Below are 26018 nucleotides of genomic sequence, written 5' to 3'. Positions count from 1 at the left end.
AGAGCTCTGTTGCTTTCGTAATTTGAGTGATCTATACTAGACCTTGAAGGTGAGACAGGGAAGGGTTGAAGGGAATGCTCTCTTCTTGTCTGTCCAAGCAGTGTAAGATGCCTGTTGGGGGCCATGTATGAGATGCCAGGATAGGGAGTGTGCAAGGAAGCCATCCCTGGCAGCACATTGTTTCCGGGGCAGGGCAGAGCCACACACCACATGGAGGAGAAGAGCTGGCCTCACAAGACAAACTAGTCCTCCCGAAGTCGGCCATCCCCTGATGCAAAGACAGATCATATGAGAGGGCAGGCTAAGATGTGTAGTGTGTCAAGGTCTCCAGGTATGGGCAGATAGGTCATTGCCCTGAGTCTCCTTTCCAAGCTCTTTGTCCCCTGTTCTAGTAAAGGCCAGTACAGGAACCCGTTTGACCAGTCTTAAAGGCAGACTGTCAAGGGAGTGGGTAAAAGTGAGTAAGGAGGGTTGTTCTGCCCTTTGGCTTTCTTGTAGCAACCCCTTGTGCAGTTCTAGGGGCCCTGACAGCCTATCCCAACACAAGTGGATCTCCCTAGTTCTTCACTGTCTTCAGTCCTCATCACAGGGGACACTGAGCCCACAACCCTGAACTGTCTTCCTGGACTATTGCAAAGGCTGTGGGTCTGATGGGCAGTCAGCAGGGAAGTGCTTTTGATGAAGCAGGGGGAGTGCTTTGGGGATGATGGGTGTGTGGGGTGATTATCACACTTTGTGTTCACGCGCCACCTCAGGGCCAATGGGCTGGCTACTGCCTGGAACATCAGAGTAGAGCCAGGCTAGGGAGAGAGGAAGATGTTGCTGAGAAGTGCCACATTTTATCAAGAATATGCACCCTACTCTGGAGTTGCTAGTGGGTGGGGGCAGGTTCCATGAGAGGTGATGTGAGCTGAGGCTAAAGAATGGGCTTCACTCAGGCCAAAGCAGGAAGATATTACAGTGTAAGGATTAGACGAGAAGGGTGGAGGCTGATCCTGGGAGAATACGAGAACAGGGAGGACATAGGTGTTGGGGATAGCTAGGGCAGAGGAAGAAAAAGCCAAGTCTTTAGGAGTTACAAGGTGGAGTGGTCTGGGCAGCATCCGTTTATGCAGAGGGCTGGTTCACCTTATCTCCTGCCCAGTGGGTGGTGCAGCAGATCCAGTTGCAGGCGCTTTGTAGCTGAAAGAGGAGCCCACTCTAGCTTCATGCTGCCACCACCTGCCTCCTGCCGTCTTGCCTGTGTAGATAGTAATGCGAGCCCAAGGATGGAGCCATGAGGTGCCCAGGGTCCCCACCCCCTCTTCCTATAATCCTCTAGCTTGGAATAGCTTTCTGGTGAAGCGGATGCAGGTAAGAGAAGCCTGGGGTTCAGGAAGGCTAGGGGTGGTGGTAAGCAAGAGGGGCCACCGAGGGGGCTCAACAGTGGGATAGGGTGCTGTTTCAGCTAATGGCCACAGAAGCAAGAGATATGCCCAGACTTTATGACAGCCCTCCTCCATTCCCTCCAGGTATGTAGGCACTTACTTTCCGGGGAGACATTCTGGAGGCCAGCATGGGTTAAACTGTCACATAGGTGGGCAGAAATGAATTGTAGCTTGTGCTGTTGCTCCGTTGGTTCCCTCATACTGTCCCTAGGATGCTGCAGCCTGAAGGCCTCCATGCCTTGGAGGAGGGGACAGCCCTGACAGCCCCACAGAATGACTGCATCATCTGCTATTCTGCCTATGACCTCTCAGTACACTTGCCTCGACGTCTCTACTGTGGCCACACCTTCTGCCAGGCGTGCATGCGGCGTCTGGATACTCCAGCCCACGAACAACACTGGATCCCCTGCCCACAGTGCCGACAAAGTACCCCTATGCCCCGTGGAGGGGTGACCATGCTGGACCTGGACCTGGCTGCTTTCTTGGCAGTCAAAGCTGAACGGGAACAATCAAAAATCGAACCCGGGCCCTCAGTCCCCCTCAAAGGCAGCACTACCATCACTCAGCAGCCAGCTGGACTCTACCCCACCTCGGGCCCCCACCCCCACTTCCCTCAGCCTGGACACTGCTGCTGGGGTTGGGGAACACTGTGCTGGTATCCCCCTGCGAACCCCGAAGTCTGAATTCTGGCCATCCCCACCCCCACAAAGGAAACTCTGCTTAGTAGCTTGCCTACCTTGGATCATACACAGTGCAAACAGAACAGCCTGCTAGCTAATAACCCTACACGACCAAACATAGTGGTGTCACCTTGACCAGGAACATTTCGAGCCATAGCCTAAGGTCAGAGTAAATGGTCATGGTGCCATAAGACTCCACAGTAGGCCAGGCAGTGGTGGCGTACGCCTTTAATCCCAGCACTTGGGAGGCAGAGGCAGGTGGATTTCTGAGTTTGAGGCCAGCCTGGTCTACAGAGTGAGTTCCAGGGCAGCCACAGCTACACAGAGAAATCCTGTCTCAGGAAAAAAAAAAAAAAAAGACTTCACAGTAGGTTGGTGACCTCCCATTCTACTGGCCGAGATTCCCATACCCCAAAGTAGCCTGACTCTGGCTAGCCAACATCCTGCTGTCTATGCCTCCTGTAAACCCAGGACTCAGCTTAGAGACTAGCTCCCAAGAGTCTGTGGGGGTGAGTGTACAGGCCTGGACAGAGCCAGGTATGGTTGTATACGAGTGGCTGGCTGGCATCAGAGCAGGTCTTCTTCTCTATAAATATCCAGAGATATGAATCAGGAGGGAGGGCAAGTTACCTCCCCTATTCCTGGAGTCTCATGTGTTACTGTCTATCCAACAATGGTCACTGAGCTCCTACCATGAATCAGGCTCTGTTCTCAGAGGATCGGCAGCACAATGCTACCTCTTTGACAGGTAGCAAAGAGGGGTGTAATAGAGGGCTAGCTCTGACAAGGGGTCTTGACTGAGGTCTCACTGCTCATTATCCTATCTCAAGACTCTCAGCTTCCATCTACCACTGGTGACCCTTCAGTAGGTGATAGAGGCTACAGATGACTGACAACCCCAAGGCCAAAGCTGTAAGCTTCCATCCTGCTAGGAAGACTGTATTCAGGATCCCCTGGGAGGAGCCTCCTGGGCAGTGGGTGTAGGATGGGTGGCAAGAGAATTTGCTGAATAGACATTAAGAAGACTCCTTCCCCGGGCAAAGTCCCTCAAGCAGCTAGGTTGGGCAGTGAGCAGAGAAGGCTGCTGAAACTTGCAGGGCTGCTGGGGAAATAGCCTGCAAGGGGAGGGCCCAGTCCCCATCCCAAGGCTGGAAGGGGCCTGAGCCACAAGAAGAGACATTTCACAGGCACGTGTGGACAGGACAGTGCTCAACTGGGAAAAGATACTCAGATAAGGGTCAGGCAATGAGCTCTGCCCACCTCCTTCCATGCAGATAGAGACTCCAAGTCCTGGACCCACTGCTGGGCTCCACAGAAAGTCCTTCTAGATCTGGCCCCGCCCTTAAACTCAGATTTGAATCTGCTGACCTCACAGGCTCCGTTCATTCCCAGGCCACCTGAGGAAATCCATCTTCCACACCCACCTGGTGCAAAGGGCTTTTCTCTTGTCTCTGTCAGGTACTAGGATGACCATGATAAGGTTTGCAGAGTTTGCAACACAGAAGGAAGGAGAAGGGCAACTTTTGTGGGGTTTCTAGGCAGCCCCAGCCAGAATGACAGCATCCTGCCTGGGTGGTGAAGAATGTCCATTAAATGTATCCAATGCCTACTGGTGGCTTCCGAGTCTAGCTCTTTTGCTCCTGGCCAGATATTGCCCTCCTCTGGAAGAAGTTCCACTCCAAGAGAGTTGGGCTGGGGGCTCAGGACTCCTAGCCCTAAGATGACAAGGGTCTGAATAAGGCCTTGGGCTAGGCAGGGTCTCTCTCCCCTTGGGGGCCCCAGCTCCTGGGTAAACATTAATGGGGCTCCACACACAGCAGGTCATGTGCGCACCCAACAGATCTTTGACCTGCAGCTGTTCCCTCTGTGTCTCCTCACCGCTGGTGCCCCCTCATCACACATGCAGGTAGGAGCTCCTAGAACCATACCAAGTTCTAGGACACTGAGCCCAGAGCTTAGTGAGCATCAGGTCCAGGGTTTGGGCATCATTCTGAAACCCCAGGACCTTAAGGCAAGTGAGAAGAGCCTAGAGGCAAGCTGGAGGGAGGGGACACAAAGGACCCCTGGGCCCAAGCACTGTGGAAGGGGACAGAGTAGACTAAGATTCAGAGTTCCAGACCCAGAAGCCCATGGGGCCAGAGCTGCCAGGAGGGCCCTGACATGGGCAGGGGGCTCCCAAGCTCTGCTCCTAAGTCTGGGGGGGTGGGGCTCTTATCGAGCAAAGGCGTCACTTGTTTGGTATCAAATACCAAAGTCTAATCTGGGACCATCTGCAGTGTCCTTACTGACACTTGATAGGTGAAATCCCAGGGTTCTCTAGCTAGTGGCTACTTCCTGCCAGCACCCCAGAACCCTGTACCCTCAGTCAGCTGTCAAACTTTCTTTCAGCAAAGACCAGTGAGGGAGCTGGGGAGCCAGTGTCCCATTTCTTCTGCCCCCTGAAACTAGACTGGGTTTGTCTGATAACCATCTGAGGTCACCATATTCATCTGTCTGTGGTCAGAGGAAAGGGAGAGCCTCCAAGACCTGCAAGAAGGTGTGTGGGTGTGTGGGGGAGGGGGACTGCAGTTGAGGTTTCAGGTCAGGAGCCTGACTTTAGCCTGCTTAGTGGGATAGAGGGTGGAGTAGAAGGAACAACCCACTCATACCTGCCTTGCCCTCAGCAGATCTAGGATTGGGCCTGGGTCTTCCCCTTCTTGAAATCCATGCCGAATTCCCTTGCTGGTGGCCAGGTCCCCAACCCTACTCTGGATGCCTTTGACCTGGTGGACCGGAGTCTGAGAAATGCAGGTATTAGGTGTCCCTGGGCTCCTATCTCTTGGCAACTACCCTAGGCAAAAATGAGATTTCTCTAGCTTCCCTCTGGAGGTAGAGAGGTCTCTTCCCACCTCTGGCCTGAGCCAGACTCATTTGACCCCTTCCCTATCCCTGCTTCTGCTTCTGTACCTCATCCATGGTCCCTTGTGCCCCAGCCCCCTTCACCTCTGCCTTCCTTTTGTCCTTCTCCTTGGGAATTCTACAACCAGCTCTACCTGACCTGACCCCTGTAGGGACCTCCTGTTCCATTCCAGGCTTGGAGGAGGGAGGCACAGACCCCCGGACCTTCTCTCAGCTGAAAAACACTGACCAACTGAAAGGTAGGACTGGGGTGTGACACAGCACACCGGCAGGCCCCTGGCTTCCCCTTTCCCAGCAGAGTATAGTCTGGGACTTAATAGAACCCACCTCCTAGAACCCCACATTGAAATGCTTGAGGAGACCCTCTCCCAGCCAGCTGCTTGTCTTCCTTTTATGTCTCCCTGTTGATGGCTCCAGTTCTGGGACTTCCCTTTCAAGGTCATGGGCTAAGCCCTATGGCAAAGGAGCAAGGGAGGACAGAGGAGGGGATACAGTTTCTGCCCTGGGGAACTAAAACAAGCGGAGATGTGGGTCCCTGCCCAATGGGACAGAAGGGAGATCCTGTGCTCTGCCTGACAGGTGACAGAAAATATGGACCCTGTTCTCAGGGAGCAAAGTGTGTGTGTGTTGGGGGGGGGGTTGCTGGGCAGTAGCCAGCTGGTCAAAGATAGTCCTATCTGATGTCCCCAGAGGTTGGCATGGTCAGCAGGCTTCGCCAGGTGGTCAGCAGCTTTCTCAAGGCATGTGGACTCCTGGCAAGTCTCTACTTTTTCATCTGCTCCCTGGACATCCTCAGTTCTGCTTTCCAGCTACTAGGCAGTGAGTAGCCAGGCGGGAGGCCAGGGTGGGGATGGGAAGTCGGTGTTTTACAGCCTTGTTGCATCTGTTCCTGTGGGGAATAGGCAAAATGGCTGGAGACATTTTCAAGGACAATGTGGTGCTGTCCAACCCTGTGGCGGGCTTGGTCATTGGTGTGCTGGTCACAGTCCTTGTACAGAGCTCCAGTACCTCTTCCTCTATCGTGGTCAGCATGGTGGCCTCCAAGTGTGAGTGCACCTCTTTTTCCCAGGGCCGTGGCGGGGGTGGTTGGTGAGCAGGCACTGATGAAATGGCACCCCTACAGTGCTGACTGTCCAGGTGTCTGTGCCTATCATCATGGGTGTCAACGTGGGTACTTCCATCACCAGCACCCTGGTCTCAATGGCACAGTCAGGGGACCGGGATGATTTTCAGAGGTGAGTAATGGCTGAAGAGCCAGGCTGGTTCTGCCTTGGCCTCAGTGGAGGCTGCTCAGGCAGACAGCCTGCCCTGTGTGACTGCAGGGCCTTCAGCGGCTCGGCTGTGCATGGCATCTTCAACTGGCTCACAGTATTGGTATTGCTGCCACTGGAGAGTGCCACCGCAGCATTAGAGAGACTGAGTGAGCTGGCCCTGGGTGCTGCTAGCCTGCAGCCAGGGGGGCAGGCCCCCGACATCCTCAAGGCACTGACTCGGCCTTTCACACACCTCATCATCCAGGTGAGGACAGATGTGCCAAAGGAAGGTACCTGTGCCTGGCTAACGGAGCAGGATACAGAAGCCCTGTCCTGGATGGGAACAGAAGAGGGTTTAGGCTTATAATAGGCTGAGGGATAGGAATGCCAGACACATAATCGTGCCCCCTTTGTCTACCAGCTGGATAGCAGTGTGATTACCGGCAGTGTCACCAACAACACCACTAACAGCAGCCTGATTAAGCACTGGTGTGGCTTCAGGGGGGAGATGGTGAGGTGCCTCTAACCCTATCCCTCATTTGGTCTCTGACCTGCTGAATCGTCCCACCCACATGATTGTGAGCCTTCTGAATCTCTCTCTATCTTCCTACTGTGAGCCTGGCCTGAGTCCTCCCTATCCCTCAGCCCCAGGGAAGCAGTGAGGAGTGTGGCCTTTTCAGCCCTTGCACAGAGAGGAACAGCTCAGCATCTCCAGAGGACAGACTGCTCTGTGAGTACCTCCAACTGTCCCACCCCTACCCTGCTTCCTGCTCTGACTCCCTCCTACTCACCACCCTGCCCTGCTACAGGCCACCACCTTTTTGCTGGCTCAGAACTCACAGACCTGGCTGTGGGCTTCATCCTGCTGGCAGGCTCGCTGCTGGTGCTCTGTGTCTGTCTGGTTCTCATCGTTAAACTGCTCAACTCTGTGCTGCAGGGCCGCATTGCACAGGCTGTGAAGACTGTTATCAATGCAGGTGGGTGTAAGTGTGCTCTGGCCTGGGGTGAAAGACCAGGCAGGGATTTAAGAATGACCCAGCACTCCACCATGCACACCTGCAGATTTCCCCTTCCCCTTTGGCTGGCTCAGCGGCTACTTGGCCATCCTCGTTGGTGCAGGCCTAACCTTCTTGCTTCAGAGCAGTAGTGTCTTCACAGCAGCCATTGTGCCTCTCATGGGTGAGCCAAAGTGGGCAGTGGGCTTGGGGTTTGGGGAGCTGAGCTGGGGCCTCCTGGTAACCCTTCATTCCTCTAGGGGTTGGGGTGATCGACCTGGAACGGGCCTACCCCCTCTTCCTGGGCTCCAACATTGGCACCACCACTACAGCTCTGCTGGCTGCCTTGGCCAGCCCTGCAGACATGTTACTCTTTGCAGTTCAGGTACTGGCCTCAACCATTTCCCTGTTCACAGCACAGCTCAGGCTGGCTACATCCCCAGCTGTCCTTGGGCTTTTCAGATTCTGCCCGCAGGCCTGCAGCTCCACCTCTCAGACCCAGGGGGACATTGCAGGACCTCACAGCCCGAGCCTCAGTTCTTCCTCTCCAGGACTGCTTTCTGAGAATAACCTGTGGTCATCTCATGCCCTTTGTCCCTCTACCATTGGCAGCCCCCCAGATTCCCCGAAGGACCCCCCTGCTCCTCTGGCCCCTTCATCCTGGATTCTTCACTGTGTCCCCCTGGGGTATCCAAGTGTGGTTGTCTGGTCCATGCCTGCAATGTGATTCTTCCCAAATTCCTGTTTCTCCATGTACCAAGCTCCTGTATTCCCAGACGCCATCCTGAGGATGCTCCAACTCAACTGTGCTAGCTTCATCATACAGCCTGAGCTGAGATACAGTTCTGTCTCTAAATTGTCTCTCCCAGCTCACCCAGCTCTGTGCCTCAATCCTATTAGAGCTCAGACTCTCTAAATCACCTAGTCTTTGGTCCACTGCCCTGACTCTAGATTCCCTCTGCCCGGGACAGGATCAAGTTCTGAAATCTTGGATTGCACTGGCTGCTGCTGTAGGGAAAACTGAGCCAAGCTCTCCCTGCATCCCACTTGCATCTTTGTATTTGCCTCTGTATCATCTTTGTCACTTAGACCCTCCTGAGTCTGCACCATCCTCTCCCAGCCCTCTGGATTGTGCTCATTCACAGAAAGGCCATATGTCATGTTCCCTACCCACCTCCCACTGTCTCTGATAGCAGCAGGGATGTGTTACCACACACTGGTGCTGACATAGGCCCCTATCTCCTAAAACAGGGGGGAGGGGGAATATGGAGAATATGAGCCTACTCTGGCTAGACTCTGCTGTCCTAAGTGGTCTGCCTGAATCACTCAGCAGGACACAGCAGACAAGCTTCAGACTTGACCAGAGTAAGCAAAGGTATGGTTTCTAAAGAGCTCAGAGCCCAGGTGACTTAGGTCATCTGGTCCAAGCTCCTTATACCCTCTTGCTCTTCCTGCCTTCTAGGTTGCTCTCATCCACTTCTTCTTCAACCTGGCTGGCATACTGCTGTGGTACCTGGTGCCTGTTTTGAGACTGCCAATTCCACTGGCCAAGCGCTTTGGGAACCTGACTGCCCAGTACCGCTGGGTGGCCATTGTCTACTTACTATTCACCTTTCTGCTGCTACCCCTAGCAGCCTTTGGACTTTCCCTGGCAGGGGGCTCAGTGCTGGCTGCAGTAGGGGGTCCTCTGGTGGGGCTGGTGCTCCTTATCATCCTGGTTAATGTCCTGCAAAGACACCGACCATCTTGGCTGCCTCGCTGTCTTCAATCCTGGGCCTGGCTGCCACTCTGGCTTCATTCTCTGGAGCCCTGGGACCGCTTGATGACTAGTTGTTGCCCCTGCAGGGCCTGCAGCAACTCCCATATGACCAGCAAAGTGGCTCACTGCTATGAGAACCCACAAGTCATAGCTTCTCAGCAGTTGTGAAAAGTGGGTGCTATAGCCCATCTATCTAGCTCCACTACCTTCAGGGCATTGGAGGCGGGAGAGACGGCCTGCCAGTCTTCTCTAAGGCAGAGGTGCAGTACTCCACATGATGTTTTAGTCTCTTGTATTCTCTCCTTTTCAAATAAACGAGGTTACTATTGAGGAGTGTTGACCTTCTCTCCTAGAAGGGGTTGCCTATCCCAGCACTAAGTGGATGGAGAAGGCCAAGCAGCGCCAGGCTGCCCCTAGCGGAGACTCGAGATTAGGGTGGTTTTCCTCCTCCCACAAGCCCGCAGCTTGTTTATTTCTGTAGTGGCTGGTGACAGCCGGTTTACAGGAGGCCTTCCGGCTGAGAGCTGCCTGGAAAGGCTGGGCAGGGCAGAGAGCCCAAGTTCACGTCGAGAGGGAGCCTGAGATCGGCCAGCGATGGGTGTGAGGGAGCTGCAGTTAAGTATATGACTTTCACCGAGTTGTGCAAGAGGCTGACTTTGTGTCCTGCTGGCAAGCTCGGTCAGGCATGGTCTCCCTAGCCTCCAGGGGGCACCCTTCCTCCTGCTGGGATCCTAAACAGCAGGTTCGGACTAGGCACCTTGATGCCCGGACTTGTCCAGTAGCCTCCTAGGACTCGCCCGTCTAGGTGAAGGGATATACAGCCTAGACACCATTTTCTCCGCCTAGGTAGCTAAGAAAGGACCAGGGAGAGGATGGAGCCCTGTTTGGAGCCCCTGCCCTCCTCATTGCCTCCTACCAGAAAGTCTGGTTTTCAAACTGGAAGGTTTGTCCCACAGCCAACGGGAAACTGAACACCAGAGAAGAGGCAGACCTCTCACCACTTCCTACAGTTTCAGGCAGTTCACAGCCTTAATCCCACCCCTCCCACATCACCAAAGAGAAAGCAACCCAAAACTCAGGCACAGGTTATAGCAATCAGACCCATAGAGTAGCTGACAGGGATCCCTCTTGCTCTGTCCATTACAGCTTTCAGGCATTTGACAGCATCCAGCCTTTTAACATTGAAACACAATATTGTCATCTGCAAAGCTCATGGTCCAGAACTATGAGATTGAATTACAACAAACAAATAAAGCCTTCAATCTTTTAAGTTCATGAGTTTGAGTTGGCTCATTTATAACTATTCTTGCCCACATGTGGCCAACAGGACACATTGGTATGTATTTTCTTAGCCTAAGACTTTTCCTTGCACACCTGACCTCCAGGTTCACCTAGCTAGACTCTTGAGTCAACAGGTATGGCACCAGGGAGACCAAGCCTGGAGAGCCCCTAGAGCCATCCATTTATTGCCCAAGGGTTCTATCCTTGTTGGTGTGTGTGTGTGTTGTTTTTTTTTTTTTTTTTTAAATTTCTTTAGATTTGTGTATGAGTGGGTTTTGGCTGCATTTTATGTATGTGTACCACTGTGCCTGGTGACATTGGAGGTCAGAAGGTGTCAGATCACCCAGGTAGAGGAATGGTTGTGGACCACCAAGCCCTCTGCCAGAGTAACAAGAGCTCGTAATACACTGAGCCATGTCCTTTGTATTCCCTTCCATCTCCAATACACATTGTAGGTGCCTCCATGGTCCTTTCTGTCCTTCTAGAACATCCCAGGCCCTCTTTGACCTTAGCCTTTACTCCCACCCAGGTTCTATTCCATTTCCTACCCCCAGCTCCTAGGCTTCCTAGGCCTAAAATTTACTCTGTCCACTAAGAGAATTGACTGAGTCAAGGACTTGCAGAGATGAGCTCCAGCAGGGACAGAGCAAGGTCTGTGCACTGCGGCCTTAGTTCACCCATTCTTGTGACCCATTGAAGGGTGCTTTTACACAGCCTCACGGTGTTCTCTGATGTTCTAGAGGAGGGGCGGAGCCAGGCTGTGTCTCTGGAAGACCCACTGAGGGAGTCAGTGAGGCCTAGTCCACAGGGGAAGCACCTTGGCACCTCTCCTTCCGGGGTGAGGGGAGGCCTTCCACAAAAGCTGACTACAGGGTCCTTTAAGGCCACAGAGACTGTCTGCCTGCTGCTCCTGCCTGGCAGTAATGCACCCTCCCACTGGGACCATGGCCACCAGTAAACAGAGATTTCCTTGTGCAGCCTCCAACAGCTGCAGATTGGGGAGGAGGGCAGGCACCCGATGCTCCCACAGCCTGTTCTGCCTTGCTTCCCTGCTCCTTGGCCAGCTCTGTGCACATCCTCTCAGGCTATAGGCTCCAGGACCTCTTGTTATACTGGGTCTTCTTTCCCCACTGGTACAGGGGAACTCTTGGTTCATAGGAAAGACCTAGAGTATCTTCCCTTCCCAGCTGTGGGCAGCCACTGTCCTTGGTGGGCCTGTGCTCGAGAGCCACAGTCTTTTGCTATGTTGTTTGTACTTCTTGCCCAGCTTGGGACCCAAACATCTCAAAGACGCCCAGGAAGCTCTTTGTGTTAGAATATAGAACTTCTTTCTTTTCAAATGTGTGCTGCCTGTAAGATTCTAGTGGTTAAGTCGACATCTTGGCAGCTAAGCTGCTCTGTAGGGCCCAGTATCTTCAACTCTGAAGATATTCTAGGCATTGAGACAACACTCAGCATGCCAAAAAGTGACCTGGTACCTCACACACATTTAAACCTCCTGAGGTAGGTATGGTTCTGTCAGTGTGGTCACAGAACTCAGTTCCCCCCCCCCCCCCCCCCCACTCCTGAACTACCCTTCTGGAGAAAGTGCAAGACAGTCAGATCTTGCTAGAGACACTGGTTAGTATAGTAAATATGAACAATAGGACCGCATCTTGTATACAGCAAAAGAATGCTGCTGCTCAGGATATAGGGCTCTGCTTATCCGATGGTTTTTCTTCCTGTGACATGGTTGGTATTTGGGTACCACCACTAACAGGGATTGCCGAACACCCTTAGTTTTGAAGGTAGTTCATCCCAAATGCCAGAAGTGACTAGACTGGGACAGACCCATTGTATAAGATTCCTTTAAAAAGTTACAAATCAGACATGGAGATTAAGAATTGTAATCCTTGCGTTCTGGAGACTAAGGCAGAATTCCAGGTTACAGGCCAGAAGAATCTGCCTTGGGTAAGCAATGGTGTAGAGAAATTACCAACTAGGGCAGAAAGATATTGGGGATCAAAATGCCAAGGTGGGGGGAGGAAATGGAGGAAAAGGATTGATTCGGAACTACTTGCCTTCGACAGAGGTAGTTGATTTGGGAGGAAAGGTTAAAGTTAAGAACAGAAATCACTTTAAGAGATCTGCTCTTCTGGTAAACAAAAACTTTTAAACTTGTTTACCTGGCCAAATCCTGTTTAGGACAATGTCAGCACTGCCTGTGCTTTGAACCTGACACTGGAAAAAAAAAAAGTATAGAAATATGTACATGTATTGCTCTCCAAGCAATCCATTATAGGACAGGGACTTGCACACGTTTGTTTGTTTTTCCCTCTAACAGTCATGGCCAGGCATGCCCAGCCCTGTAGTCTCCATGCAGCTCTGCGCGCACTTGGAACTCAGGCTCCAAGGAGACCGGCTCCGGGCCAGCAGGTTTCCACAACATCTAGTGCGGCCGAAGGGGCGGAGAGAGAGAGGCGGGGAGAGAGGACCCCGCGCAAGCCTAGTGCGTCCCGGGAGGGCGGGCGCCTCCTCCAGAGCCTATTATTGTTAGTGTTTCAATTCGCCTCAGCTTGGAAGCTTGCAAGGTGTGTTCTGGACCGCAGTGCCCGAGGCTCCTTTCTCTCCCCACCTGCTGCAGCCAGACTTTCCAAGCTGCTCGAACCCACAAAGCTCTGAAAAGACGCCCCCTCCCTTCCAGCCGGAAGTTGGCTTTCCACGCCCCGCCCGCGCGCTGCACTGCGGCGGTTACCAGGACGCCAAAACAGCGCAGCCAATAGTGTCAGGCTCTCGGAGTGCTCCCAAGAGACAGCCAATGGGAGTGCAAATCAATCATTTGAAACACCCAATGGATTGAGCACTGCGGCTCTAGGGCTGGGATTGTGATAGGGGGACCCTCAGACAGGTCTGACCAATAATGAGCGTATATCGTTTGGAAGGCGGGCCCTAGACGGCTCGATTGACGAAAAAATAGCCAATCAAACAAGGGTACTTCGAGGCCTCGTTCTGAAGGCCCAATCCTGTGCTGGCGAGGGCGGGTCATGAGAGTTATATAAATGTTGGCAGAGCGTCGGTTGTAGCACTCTGTGCGCCTGCTCCTCCCTAAGTGTTCCTCTTCTCCAGCCGCTCCGCAGTCGCCGCCGCCATGAGGGAGATCGTGCACCTGCAGGCTGGGCAATGCGGCAACCAGATCGGCGCCAAGGTAGGAGGCTAGGTTTCTACCGGACGGACGCCACTGGGACAGCCAGTCGGGGAAGATGGCGGAAGCGGCCGGCAGCGTCGCCCTTCATTGCGTCCTCGATACTGGCGTACGCTGGGCCGAGATTTAGAGCCCGTTGCTGGTGGCGGTGGGGCGGACGGTGCGCGGCCCTTAGGGATCCGTCGCCTAGGCGTTCATGAGACCGGAGTGGGGGGGGGAGGGCCTGCCGCACCCATCCGGGGCGGGGCTGCCTTGGAGCGCACCGGCCGGCGTGACTCAGCTAACGCCCGACTCCCTTTGCAGTTCTGGGAGGTAATCAGCGACGAGCATGGCATTGATCCCACTGGCACTTACCACGGAGATAGCGACCTCCAGCTGGAGCGCATCAATGTGTACTACAACGAGGCCACCGGTAAGGCACCTCTACCCCGTTTATCCTCTTGACCATCTTTCCAGTTTGAGCACGCTTGACGTCCTTCTCTGTCTTACCAGGTGGCAAGTATGTGCCTCGCGCCGTGCTCGTGGACTTGGAGCCGGGCACCATGGACTCGGTGCGTTCAGGGCCCTTCGGGCAGATCTTCAGACCTGATAACTTCGTCTTTGGTGAGTGTGGTGGAGGTGTGGACGGGGCTTGCTACCCATGAGGCTCAAAGGTCAAGGGGATGACTTAAGTTCCTGCTTAATAGCCGCCAGGTGTACACTTTCTTGTCCTCTGAGTCACTCAACCTCTTGGCGTAAAGCAGCTTTAGAAGGAAGGTCCTATCTGCCGGTAGACTAGTTGCTAGTAGAGAGTATGAGCAAACATGACCTAGTGGCAGGGACCCTGTGCTCTCCTTGAATATTGGCAGGGGTGCCTTTAAAAGTATTTACTGTCTTAGCTCTAGTGTGTTCTGTACGTCTGCCACCTCCCCTCCCCACCCCCCCATCTTGTAGCCCTGGCCATTCTGTAACTGTAGATCAGGCTGGCATTAAACTCAAGAGCTGCCTCCCAAGTGCTGGGATTAATAGCGTGTGCCATTATGCAGATTGTTTTGGGTCTGTACACTTTATTTAGCGTAACCTCATGTCATTTGGCCCCTTGGGCACATACCTCCGTAGTGACCTGCTGTTTTCTCTTACAGGTCAGAGTGGGGCTGGGAACAACTGGGCCAAGGGGCACTACACAGAAGGTGCAGAGCTGGTTGACTCAGTGTTGGACGTTGTGAGAAAGGAAGCTGAGAGCTGTGACTGCCTGCAGGGCTTCCAGCTGACCCACTCCCTGGGTGGGGGGACTGGGTCTGGGATGGGCACCCTCCTTATCAGCAAGATCCGGGAGGAGTACCCAGACAGAATCATGAACACCTTCAGTGTGGTACCTTCCCCCAAGGTGTCGGACACAGTGGTTGAGCCCTACAATGCCACCCTTTCAGTCCACCAGCTGGTTGAAAACACAGATGAGACCTATTGTATTGATAATGAAGCACTCTATGACATCTGCTTCAGAACCCTAAAGCTGACCACACCCACTTATGGTGACCTGAACCATCTAGTGTCCGCCACCATGAGTGGGGTAACCACTTGCCTGCGATTCCCTGGCCAGCTAAATGCTGACCTGCGGAAACTGGCTGTAAATATGGTGCCCTTCCCTCGCCTGCACTTCTTCATGCCTGGCTTTGCCCCCTTGACCAGCCGGGGAAGCCAGCAATACCGTGCCCTGACAGTTCCTGAGCTCACCCAGCAGATGTTTGATGCCAAGAACATGATGGCTGCCTGTGATCCGAGACATGGGCGCTACTTGACTGTGGCTGCCGTGTTCAGGGGCCGCATGTCTATGAAGGAGGTGGACGAGCAGATGCTTAACGTCCAAAACAAGAACAGCAGCTACTTTGTTGAGTGGATCCCCAACAATGTGAAGACAGCTGTCTGTGACATTCCACCTCGGGGCCTAAAAATGTCAGCCACCTTCATTGGCAACAGCACAGCTATTCAGGAGCTGTTCAAACGCATCTCAGAGCAGTTCACAGCCATGTTCCGACGCAAGGCTTTCCTACACTGGTACACGGGTGAGGGCATGGATGAGATGGAGTTCACGGAGGCTGAGAGCAACATGAATGACCTGGTGTCCGAGTACCAGCAGTACCAGGATGCTACAGCTGAGGAAGAGGGAGAGTTTGAGGAGGAGGCTGAGGAGGAGGTGGCTTAGAGCTGTCTTAGTCGCTAAAGCATGGGAGCAGTGTGAACTCTTTATTCATTCACAGCCTGTCTGCTAGCCATGTCCACTGTGCATTTGCTGTCCTGTGTCCTGACATCACTTGTACAGATACCACCATTAAAGCAATTCATAGTGTGTGGCTTCGCCTCTCCAGTTCCTTCTGATAGGCTCTTCGGGTGCTGTTACCAAATGTCAATGCATAGTTGTCCTGCATGGCTGCAAGGAAGAAAGGGATTAGCACATTGGAGAGGTCAGTGTGTGCTCTGTGACCCAGAGCAGCTTCTCTAGAATCTAGACCTGGAGTAGTAGCCTTGATGGCTTAACAAGAATGACTAGTGAGCCAAGTCCAAACTGGGACTCTGGCCAGTGGGCCAACAACTGGTTATCAGCAAGTGTGGAGGATGGAGCAGGACCATTTGCCCCTGTCACAGGTTTGGTGTGTCATATAAACTTGTCCTTTGGAGGAAGTATGGGCTTCTGGTGGGAGCAATACTCACATGGAATGAAGCCCATATAGAAAGGAATCAGGCCTTGGCTTCTGTAGATGGTGGTGTTTGGCCAGTGGGTCCTAGGCAGCCTTTCACCCAGGGCACAGACTGGGTGTCTGAAAACAAACTGGAGAAATGGATATGTGCTGTTTCCCCACATTGGTGACCAAGATCATGCCTCTGGGGACTCTCAACCCATATGACCACCCAACCACTTCCGCCTCCCCCTACTAGGGTAGGGAATCAAACCTTAGTACTATGTGAACAGCCCCAAGCCTCAACAAGCTTGTCCTTAAGGGAAAGGATCCTGAAGGTGTGGGAATGGGAGCAAGACTGCAGGGAGACCTGACATACTTGAGGCATGTGGAAGCCAGGCTAGGACCATGTTTTCCTACCTGGTTCTTGTCAAAGTCATCCATAGCTTGTGTGACACCATCACGGTAATTCACCCCCATTACCCAGGCAAACCGGGGCACAAAGCCGGCATAACCTGGAGATGGGTGGATGATAGGGTTAGGGCATAACTTCTACACACTTCCAGGCAGAGGCAGGTGGATATCTGAGTCTGCAGAAGATAGCCTAGTCTACAGAGGGAGTTACAAGCCAGCCAGGGAGGGCTACATACACACAAATCCTGTCTCAAAAACAAAAAGCCCACACCTTGCAGTGGGAGCAGCTGGGCTGGTTTCTGGTTAAGAAAGTGTTAAACGTGAGAGGCTCAAGTGTTCTCTGTGTAGGACTGGGCCCAGGAAGCAAACCTTCAGTTGTCTTGGTACCTTATGGAGAACAGCTCAGGTATCAACACTTACCTGAGATGGCCTTGCGTTGGATTAGGTTAGGGTGGTCTAGCTGGGGAAGTCGCTGGAATCTGTCCACATCCAATGTCTCCTGTGGGGGACGTGGAGGCAGATACTCATCCCTCCTGAAGTGGTATAGCTGGAACAGGAAAGTGCAAATTACCACTACTGTAGCTTCCACCTGTGGAGGTAGTGGGGCAGGCCAGTGAAAGGAGCCTCAAGCCAGAGTGTCTCCAGTTACCTGGTGGTACTTCCCTGGGGGCTCCTGAAGAGGTGCTGCGTCCTTCCAAGCCTCTTCCCCGTATGCCAGCAGTAGACCTGGATGGCCCAGGTCTTTAGCTTCCCCCTTTCTGCCTGGAGGGCATGTTGGGTAGGGGGGATAAGGCATGAAGCCTGCAGGCAGTGGTCTCTGTCTGGATGTGTTCTCTACTTGTGGTGGCCCCTGGGTGTCCACTTCCTGGCGTGGGAGCTGGCCCAGGATCTCAAAATTCTTGTAGGGTTTCAGACCTGTACAGACAGGGTAGCCCTTGAGCCATGTAGGAAGGAGGGTGGAGCCCCAATGGAGGCAGAGCTAGGTAGGATCCCACCATAGATGTGAAGCTCACTGGTATAGTGGGGGATGTAAGGCTCTGTCAGGTCCCTGCAGGGAATCCATGGTGGCTTGGATTTGCTGAAGTCCTCAATGAACTTGGGCTTGGACATAGGTGACAGAACAGAGCAGGGGCTCTTCTGTACGCTGGGATCTGTGAGCAGCTGTGCAGTGGTGCGGCCATAGGTGTTTCCCACCTGGTAGCGCAGTTGAGGATAGAAACCAGCATAACTGTGGAGAGAAGCAGGGGAGAAACCACTCCTGCAATTTAATTAGCAGCCATTGGATATGGCAGGTTATCCTCTGCTCTGCTTACTTTAGATGAAGGTCATGGAAGCACCTGATTTCTGGGCCTCCTGGAACTCAGCATATGCCACATCTTTACTGACATTACTACTCTCAGATTGTCCTCCACAGCAGACCCAAATACTCAGCAATTCTCTCAGGTTCTGTGCATAGGTGGTTTGCCTGCATGTATGCCTGTGTTCTGCTTGTACATCTAGTGCCTGTAGAAGTCAGAAGAGGGGGATGGAGCTCCTGAAACTAGACTTATATAGATGTTTATAAAACTACCATGTGGATGCTGGGAATTGAACCTAGAAGACTTGCAAATGCTTTTAATAGCTAAACCATCTCTCTAACCCAGCATCCAACCATTCTCAACACTCTCCATCCCTCACCCCATAGACAGCTCTAAAAGAGACCAATTTTAAAAGGTCTCTCAGTTAATCCCCTATCTTATGTTCTCTAACGTCGCATTTACGTCTGTGTAGGTATGCACACACAGTCCTTGGAGTTTTTTTTACTATTATTATTAATTTTGTGGTGCTGTAGATTTTGCATGTGTATGCTAGGCAAGCACCCTACCTCTGTAAGGCTTTTATCTGTCTTGTGTGTTTTTGCGTTTAATTGGCTTACACTTATCCCATCTCTAAACCACTTCTTCCTATGGAGAGAAAGTCTAGCATTTGTTTATCCAGTTTCTGCCAGCTATTTAGCTGCCACAGTTTGCCCTTGACAGACAGGCTGGCCATCTAGTACTGCATTCAGGTTGCCACAGGGAGGGGCAAGGCCCAGCCTTCCTCTATGGTTCCACCTTAGAGTTTTCCTGTCCTTGAGCTCTTCATCCCTGGCAGTTTCTATTCCATCTTTAGTAACCCTGGCTTTTCGCCTCTTCAGCACTGGTCCTCATCTCTTGGAGTCCAGGAAGCCCCAGTCCTATTGCACATCCCTTTCCCAGCCCCAACCTTTCTCTCTGTAGAGCTCCCAGCTCTTACCCAGGGATGTAGTGGGGTTCTGGAGTGAAGAGGTTGTGTTTCTGAGTAGCTGTCATTTGCTTTGACTCTGTCCTTGCTGGTTCAGCCCTTTCTGTGTCCACCTTCCTTCCCTGAAGAGACCTGTTGCCTGGTAACCATTGTGAAGGGGGCCAGCATTATGGACCCAGCCATCTGTTAACCCTGTGAGCACTCCCATCTCGCAGTATCTCTGGTTCAAAGACCAGCTGGGAAGGTCCTAAGCAAGGTAGGGGATCCTGAAAGGAAGCCCTACTTACCCGGAATTCAGGAGCCAGGAATGGAAAGTGGGTGGACCCTCGCTACCCTCAGAGGCCAAGACCCAGGCGCAAAGCTGTCCCTACTTCATGATGGGGTCTTTCCCCTAGTCCTTCTCCACTGAGGACGTCAGCTGAGTCAGGGTTCCTAGGTGCACAGCTGTGTGCACTCTCCAATAGACTTGTTCTCCTGTAGTAAGATATTTTCAATACTTAACAAATCCTCATTCTGTTTATTTATTTATTTATTTATTTATTTATTTATTTTGGTTTTTCGAGACAGAGTTTCTCTGTGTAACCGTGGCTGTCCTGGAACTCACTCTGTAGACCAGGCTGGCCTCAAACTCAGAAACCTGCCTGCCTCTGTCTCCCAAGTGCTGGGATTAAAGGTGTGCGCCACCACCGCCCGGCCCATTCGTTTTTTCAATGTAGAAAAACTTTAGGGCTGAAGAAATGGCTCAGTGATTAAGAGCACTGCCTGCTCCAGTTCCAGGGGATCCGACACCCTCACACAGGCATATACACAGGCCAAACACACCAGTGAACATAAAAGAAAAGAACTTTCTTAGATGTTGGTGAGATGGCTTGAAGGTAAAGAATGCTTGTCATGAAGCTAGATATCCTGAGTTCTGTCCCACGAACTCACCACTTGAAAGAGAACTCACTTCCAAAAATTGTCCTCAGACTCCTACTAACACATTCTAGCAAATAAAACCCTACTTAATAACAAAATGTCCTCAGACTCCTACTAACACATTCTAGCAAATAAAACCCTATTTAATAACAAAAATCCTCTGTGTATGTATGTGCAGATGTGTGCAGAGCTCGGTGGTTATCTTCTAGTGTTCCTCTGGAACACTGTCATTGTTTTCTAAGGCAGGTTCTCTCATTGGTGTCTGAGATTTACTGATTAAGCTAGGCTGGCTAACCATCAAGCCCAAGGATCCACCTCTCTGTACTTCCCCAAAACAAATTTATGAAACAGATTTTTACTGGGTGTACATGTGTGCTGTGGCACTCTTGTGGAAGTCAGAGAACAGCTTTAGGGGAACTGGTTATCTCTTCTGCCTTGTGGGTTCTGGGGAGTGAAGTCAGGTTGTTAGTACATAAGCTTTTATGTGTATGCTGGTGATGCAAACTGAAGTCCCCACACTTGCACAGACAGCTGAAACTGAGCTATTCCCCTAGCTTTAGGTAGAATTTTAGAACCATGAAATGAATATAACATAAAGGGGGAAAAAGATTCTATTCCATGTCAAATCAACATAATGGTGGGCAGACTAAACTTTGCAACACTGTTATGAACAGATAATTCCTCATACAAGACTGGTGAAGGGTTAGAGAAAAAATGGCTCAGTGGTTAAGAGTACTTGTTGCTCTTCCAAAGTACCTTCACACTTGACTTCCAGCACTCACATGAGGTACTTCACAACTACCAATGCCCCTGGCCTCTGATCATCTGCACTGAAGTACATAAACCCACACACAGACACATACACATAGTTACAAATACTAAAGATAAAAAATGAGCTGGGCATAGTGGCACCTAGCAGGTGGGAGGCAGAGGCAATCTGATCTTTGAATTTAGCCAGCCTGGTCTACTGAGAAGAGTACCAGGATACCCAGGGATACACAGAGAAACCCTGCCTGGAAAATCCAACAATAAGTAAATTCAGGTGATTTTTTTTTAGTCCCATTAAAAATAAATCTTCAGTGGTGGTGCATGCTTTTAATCCCAGCACTTTGGAGGCAGAGGCAGAGTTCAGGGCCGGCCTGGACTACAGAGTGAGTTCCAGGACAGCCAGGGCTACACAGAGAAACCCTGTCTCTAAAACAACCAAAAAAAAAAAAAAAATCTTATAAACTATTAAAAATTAACCATCCAATATTAAATGCAAATATAAATAAGTTTGAAAACAAAACCAAGCCACAACCTTTAAACATAGAGGTATAGTTCTATCTGAATCAAATAAGCAGGACTCCAGTGCTAGCAATGGATGTTTCTAATGTGGGTCACTGAGGTACACCCCAGAGCACAGTTTGCTAATATAGATCAAATCTAAACAAGACACTGCTTCCACCACCCTAAAAAAGGTGCTCTGAAACTAAACAAAGGTATGTGGTGGTTGTGGGGCTAGAGAGGTGTCTGAGAGCACTTGTTCATTTTTAGAAGATCCATGTTCAATTCCCAGCACCCACATGGTAGTTCACAACCATATGTAACTCCACTTACAGGGGATCTGATGCCCTCTTTGGACCTCCACATCACCAGGTTTGCATGTGATACACATACATACATGTAGGCAAAACACACCTATCAATTCTTGAAACAAAAACATACATGTGTAACACCATCTCACAACTGTATGGGTTTTTTTTCCTTGTTATGTAGCTCAAGCTGACCTTGAACTTGTAGTGATCCTCCTGCCTCAGCCTCCCAAGTGCTGCAATTCCAGGTGTGTGCCACCATGCCTAGTTCCACAGTAGTATGAATATGTATGCTAGAAGCCAGAAGTTGATGTTGAGTGTCTTCCCCAATTGCTCTATACCTTAGAGGTTTTGAGATATGGTTTGTCTCAGAGACTCTGGAGTGCTTTGGTTCAGCTCAATCAGCTGAGGAGTGAACTCCAGGGATCCCCCGTCTCTATTTTCCCAGAGCTGGGACTGCAGAGGAGCACACCTAGATTTTACTGCTCCTGGACATCCGATTCAAGCTTTCGTGCTTATTCAGCAGGCACTTACCTCACTTATCAAGCCACTCCTATCCCCACAGCAGTATTTTTTTTAAACAGGGAGAAACTGGAGTCACATAAGTAGCAACAAATGCTTCTTCAGAACCCTACACACCAGGTACCTTAACACCATCAATTTCGTTCTCAAAGGACACTGCACAGTGCAGGAGGAGGCTCCAGGCAGCCTGTGGTCCCTTTGTCCAAATCAAACTTGTTTTCTCATGTCTCCATCCGTCTATCCAGAAAAGTGTCAGTCAGGGCCAGTGCTAAAGGGAGAGATTCAGAAGGGAATAGTCATGGTAGAAGAGGGCTGGGAGAGGCTTTGTGGGTAAGGTATTTTTGTCTGAGGCCTGCTTGGGTATGGTTGGGGCTAAGGTCACTGCTAGGACAGCCAGACCAGCCAACATCAGAAGCCACTCAGTATTCCTTTGTATATCATCTAGGCACAACCTAATTCATCTAACACATTTTGGCCTTCTAGCTTTTGTGCCTGCAGGTAGAGGTGGAAGACAAATTCTTATAACTAGCCTTGCCTGGACTGGCCAGACCAGTAGCCAGGCCCGGGTTGCTTGACTGTTTCCCCATGATGGGGTTTGCTGCAGAGACAGCTCTCTTCCTCCTCCTCAACTGTCTTTCTCCCCATGCCTTTTCAATTGACCCTCACACATGGAGCTATCCAGCAGGGCTTGGTCTGCCCCTTCTTTACCTAGGATGGGGTCCCAGACTTCCCAGAAGCACTGTTAAAAGTGGACCCAAGAGCCTGCCCAGGGACAACCGAACTGCATCTGCTGGGCAGTAGTGGCGCATCCCAGCACTTGGGAAGCAGAGGCAGGCGGATTTCTGAGTTTGAGGCCAGCCTGGTCTACAGAGTGAGTTCTAGGACAGCCAGGGCTACACAGAGAAATCCTGTCTTGAAAAACCAAAACAAATAAACAAACAAACAAAAGAGTGGACCCAAGCAAAGGGAAAAAGGGTTGGGACAGGTTAGAACCTGACCTGGGTGACAGTCTCAGCAGGTAAGGAGGGGATACTAAGGATGGAGGCCCTGTGGGAGAGCCCCTCCTGATCTGAACAATGTTCCTTTCCTAGGGAGCTCCCAGCAACAGAAGGGAGGGGCATAATCCAACAGTGAGGTCACAGAGCCTAAGCAGTGCTCTCTGGCAAAGGAGCCCAAGCCCCAGAATGAACTTTGACCAGAAGGCTGTGAAATTCCTGGCAAATTTTTACATCAATGGAGGCAAACACTGGACTCGGGGCTCCCTGAGTCAGAAACCTCTTTATCCCACCCAGTAATTTCAGAGGGCAGTGGACGGGGGTAGGGGTAGGGATGGGGGTGAGGGTGACAACCCAGTGGGAAGACCACTGGGATAGATGGACAGTGACTGTTGGCTTCCTTGCAGGGCCAACGCTGCTGTGTTATGGTGGGACCAGGAGCTGGAGACTGCCTGGGATGAGATGTGGCCCCCCAAAACGAAGAGAGCACCAAGTGGCTTCAGGTTAAGAATAGGCAACCCCGACGAGTCCACACCTATCAGCACAGGGACTCTAAGAGAGCTGTGTGAGTGAGGGTCTTTACTCCCTCCCCAGGCCAGTATGGGGGCTGGAGAAATAGCTTTCTGTGAAGAAATGGGTCAAGAGCTTGCCTTTTGCATCAGTGCTAGAGAGACGTCCTCCAATCCTGACGGACCCGGATGTCCCTGGCCCAGCCCAGTATGATGTGCCCAATGTGTCTCTGCGAGAGTCCTCTCCACACCCCCAATACACCATCGGTCGCAAGTACCCGGTTCGAGGTGCATGCCCCCACAACCCTGCCTATACTGGGGGAATGGGAACCTCTTGCCCTGAAAACCTCCCCACCGACCATCCGCCCCACTGCAGAGGGTGGTGGCCGCAGGGCATGGCAGACCATGTGGCTCCAAAGTGAAAGCCCCTTCATACAGAAGACCGACTTCAACCGAGAGACAAAGGTAGGGACACTATGTGGGCCAGGTAGAGGAAGAGTGGAAGAAGGGGCAGCCTTGAGGAGGTAGGGGTGTTGCAGGTGAGGAGGAGGTGAGGAAAAGAGGGGTCAGATGGCCTGTGGAAGGGACTACGTGCCAAGGGAGAACCAGGAGCTAGGGAAGCACGAAAGCATGGGTCAGGCCTAGGAGGATAGTATGAAGCTGGGCAAGGAGGTTGCAGCGTCCTGACTCTTCGTAGTGGCCATCGCCCGCCGAGTACACGCCGCTGAGCCAACCTGCCTTCCCGGCCTTCAGCTTTGGAGGCCGCCGTCGCTCTGCTGTCAAAATGCACGAGAGTCGTTTCCGCCCAGGGATGCTCCGAGCCCGAGGTCCTTGTAGCTATACCCCACTCTTGACTACCTCAAAGCCCTCTGGCGAGAAGAGACCCAGCCCCAACACCTATAACATCCTTCCTGGGTACCGTCTGCAGAGCACACGCTCACCTGCCTTCTCCATGAGCCGCTCTCCTGCGTTTGCATCCTGGGTCAGCTCCTGTAAGGAAGACCTAGAAAAAGAGGCTTGGCCTGTTCGGGGGTGGAGTGGCTTGGGTTGCAAGGGAGGGGAGGGGTGCTGGGGTGACTACTAGGGTCAGCTCACTCTCTCTGCAGCCCGAACCCCAGGTCCAGCTGCCTACTACGTGGAAGACTGCTACAACTCACGGTTCCCTTCTCCGCCAGGAGTAGTTATCCAAGGAGTGCGCAGACCCAAGCGCCACGACACAGGCCCCTTCTGCACACTATAGGCCCATCGGGAATAGATTGCAAAGCTAACCTCTCTTGAGGCTTTCCTAGGCTTCCTTTGGAACTCTTTTGTCTGTAGCCTGGCCTTCTGACCCTCTAGACACCCCTCACCCACTCTTTGTGGCTTAGGCTGTGCAACAAGAAGAGTCCCCCTCCCCGACCCCTCCCACCCACCCCCCACCCCCGCACTATACCGAGATGCAAATGATTCTTCTGAACTGTGGTCTCTGGTGTGCCTGGTTGCCCATCCTTTGTCGGATGGGCTGTCTTGAATATGTGGCTTCCTGCTTCCCTGGTATTTCTGGCTTCCTCTGTTCCTGCATGGTGTTCTTTTCTTCAGGATTGAAATGGCAGCCTGGGAAGTAACCCTAAGCTTTCTGACCTAGGATAGAATAGGAAAAGGACCTCGTGGCAATGTGGGACAACTTGTTCCAGTCACCTAAGGTCCAGCATCTATCTGAGGATCAGGGCTGCTTGCTGGGCTGAGGAACTTTGGGGATGGGATGGGAAGCCAGAACCTGGGGAGCTGTCATCTTCGGACAGCCTTGCCTAGCCCACTGAGGTAGGACCCAAGGAATCAGCTCACCAGACACTGGGCCTTCTTCCCTGGAGCCTTGACCTGAAGAGCCTGCCCTAGCCCCCGCCCAATGCTGGTTCCCTCAGCTCTGTTGACCTGCCTTGCTACTTAGTAGGAGCCCCCTTTAGGAGCCTCACCTTGCAGCAGTTTCTCCAGGGCCCTCTCCAGACGTCCTTCCACACCCAGACACAGATAGCACTAAAGAACATTTTTTAAATGTATTTTATGTGTATGGTGTTTTGCTTGCTTGTTTGTATGTGTGTCATGCGTGCTTAGTGCCCAGAGACATTAGATTCCTTGGAACTGATGTTACAGAGATGCTATGTAGGTACTGGAACTGAACACAGGTCCCCTGCAATAAGCAGAAAACTTTTTTTTTTCGTTTTTCGAGACAGGGTTTCTCTGTGTAGCCCTGGCTGTCCTGGAACTCACTCTGTAGACCGGCTGGACTTGAACTCAGAAATCTGCCTGCCTCTGCCTCCCAAGTGCTGGGATTAAGGCGTGTGCCACCACTGCCTGGCTCAGGAAACGTTCTTAACTGCTGAACTATTTCCCTAGCTCTCAGATCTTTTTTTTTTTTTCTTTCCGTCCTCCCCAGACAGGCGTTGGCTGTCTTGGAAGTTACTATGTAAACCAGGCTGGTCCTGAACTCACAGAGATTCGCCTGGTTCTACCCCCCCAAGTGCTAGGATTAAAGATATGCATCATTGCCAAGTGTGACAGCACAAGCCTCTAATCCCAGCAGTCAGGAGGCAGAGGGTCTGAGTTTGAGGCAACCTGGTCTAAAGTGTCCATGTCTCAAGGGAAAAAAAATTGTACTACTAAGCCCAAACCAGAACTCACTTAAAAAGTGATTTTATTTATGCATATAAATGCATGTA

At 51.9% G+C, this 26018-nt stretch overlaps 5 protein-coding genes across 13 annotated transcripts; 4 read left to right on the top strand and 1 right to left on the bottom strand.

Moving 5' to 3' along the window:
- The first annotated feature begins 1049 nt into the window (after positions 1-1049).
- Positions 1050-2235, top strand: Rnf224 (ring finger protein 224). Its single transcript, XM_031373316.1, has one exon. The coding sequence runs from the start codon at positions 1640-1642 to the stop codon at positions 2108-2110; it is 471 nt and encodes a 156-aa protein (XP_031229176.1). The 5' UTR covers positions 1050-1639; the 3' UTR covers positions 2111-2235.
- Positions 2236-3958: 1723 nt separating this feature from the next.
- On the top strand, positions 3959-9340 carry Slc34a3 (solute carrier family 34 member 3). The gene is made up of 13 exons (XM_031373315.1): positions 3959-4013; positions 4774-4897; positions 5158-5244; positions 5696-5824; positions 5908-6051; positions 6129-6240; positions 6328-6523; positions 6680-6769; positions 6904-6988; positions 7068-7235; positions 7321-7437; positions 7514-7638; positions 8716-9340. The coding sequence occupies exons 2-13, from the start codon at positions 4813-4815 to the stop codon at positions 9178-9180; spliced, it is 1803 nt and encodes a 600-aa protein (XP_031229175.1). The 5' UTR covers positions 3959-4013; positions 4774-4812; the 3' UTR covers positions 9181-9340.
- Positions 9341-13313: 3973 nt separating this feature from the next.
- Positions 13314-15802, top strand: Tubb4b (tubulin beta 4B class IVb). The gene is made up of 4 exons (XM_031369296.1): positions 13314-13477; positions 13778-13886; positions 13967-14077; positions 14596-15802. The coding sequence occupies exons 1-4, from the start codon at positions 13421-13423 to the stop codon at positions 15654-15656; spliced, it is 1338 nt and encodes a 445-aa protein (XP_031225156.1). The 5' UTR covers positions 13314-13420; the 3' UTR covers positions 15657-15802.
- On the bottom strand, positions 15684-22928 carry Fam166a (family with sequence similarity 166 member A). 8 transcript variants are annotated; one of them, XM_031369298.1, is made up of 10 exons: positions 22817-22928; positions 21936-22086; positions 19092-19278; positions 18817-18943; positions 17556-17800; positions 17192-17457; positions 16963-17089; positions 16549-16643; positions 16163-16280; positions 15684-15881 (listed from the first exon to the last, which is right to left on the bottom strand). In XM_031369298.1, the coding sequence occupies exons 4-10, from the start codon at positions 18870-18872 to the stop codon at positions 15793-15795; spliced, it is 996 nt and encodes a 331-aa protein (XP_031225158.1). In that variant the 5' UTR covers positions 18873-18943; positions 19092-19278; positions 21936-22086; positions 22817-22928; the 3' UTR covers positions 15684-15792. The 8 variants fall into 8 exon arrangements, with proteins under 8 accessions (XP_031225158.1, XP_031225157.1, XP_031225164.1 ...); XM_031369297.1 differs by having other exon boundaries at positions 21943-22086; XM_031369304.1 differs by having other exon boundaries at positions 17556-17770; positions 21943-22086.
- On the top strand, positions 18985-24858 carry Stpg3 (sperm-tail PG-rich repeat containing 3). 2 transcript variants are annotated; one of them, XM_031369306.1, is made up of 7 exons: positions 18985-19060; positions 22910-23109; positions 23221-23378; positions 23476-23610; positions 23699-23787; positions 24020-24314; positions 24429-24858. In XM_031369306.1, the coding sequence occupies exons 2-7, from the start codon at positions 23003-23005 to the stop codon at positions 24560-24562; spliced, it is 918 nt and encodes a 305-aa protein (XP_031225166.1). In that variant the 5' UTR covers positions 18985-19060; positions 22910-23002; the 3' UTR covers positions 24563-24858. The 2 variants fall into 2 exon arrangements, with proteins under 2 accessions (XP_031225166.1, XP_031225167.1); XM_031369307.1 differs by lacking the exon at positions 18985-19060 and having other exon boundaries at positions 23014-23122.
- Positions 24859-26018: the final 1160 nt, after the last annotated feature.

Source organism: Mastomys coucha, unplaced genomic scaffold (assembly GCF_008632895.1).
Source record: "Mastomys coucha isolate ucsf_1 unplaced genomic scaffold, UCSF_Mcou_1 pScaffold15, whole genome shotgun sequence".
Classification (NCBI taxonomy): domain Eukaryota; kingdom Metazoa; phylum Chordata; class Mammalia; order Rodentia; family Muridae; genus Mastomys; species Mastomys coucha.
The sequence above is the reverse complement of the archived record's forward strand: the minus strand, read 5'-3'. Positions and strand labels throughout refer to the sequence as shown.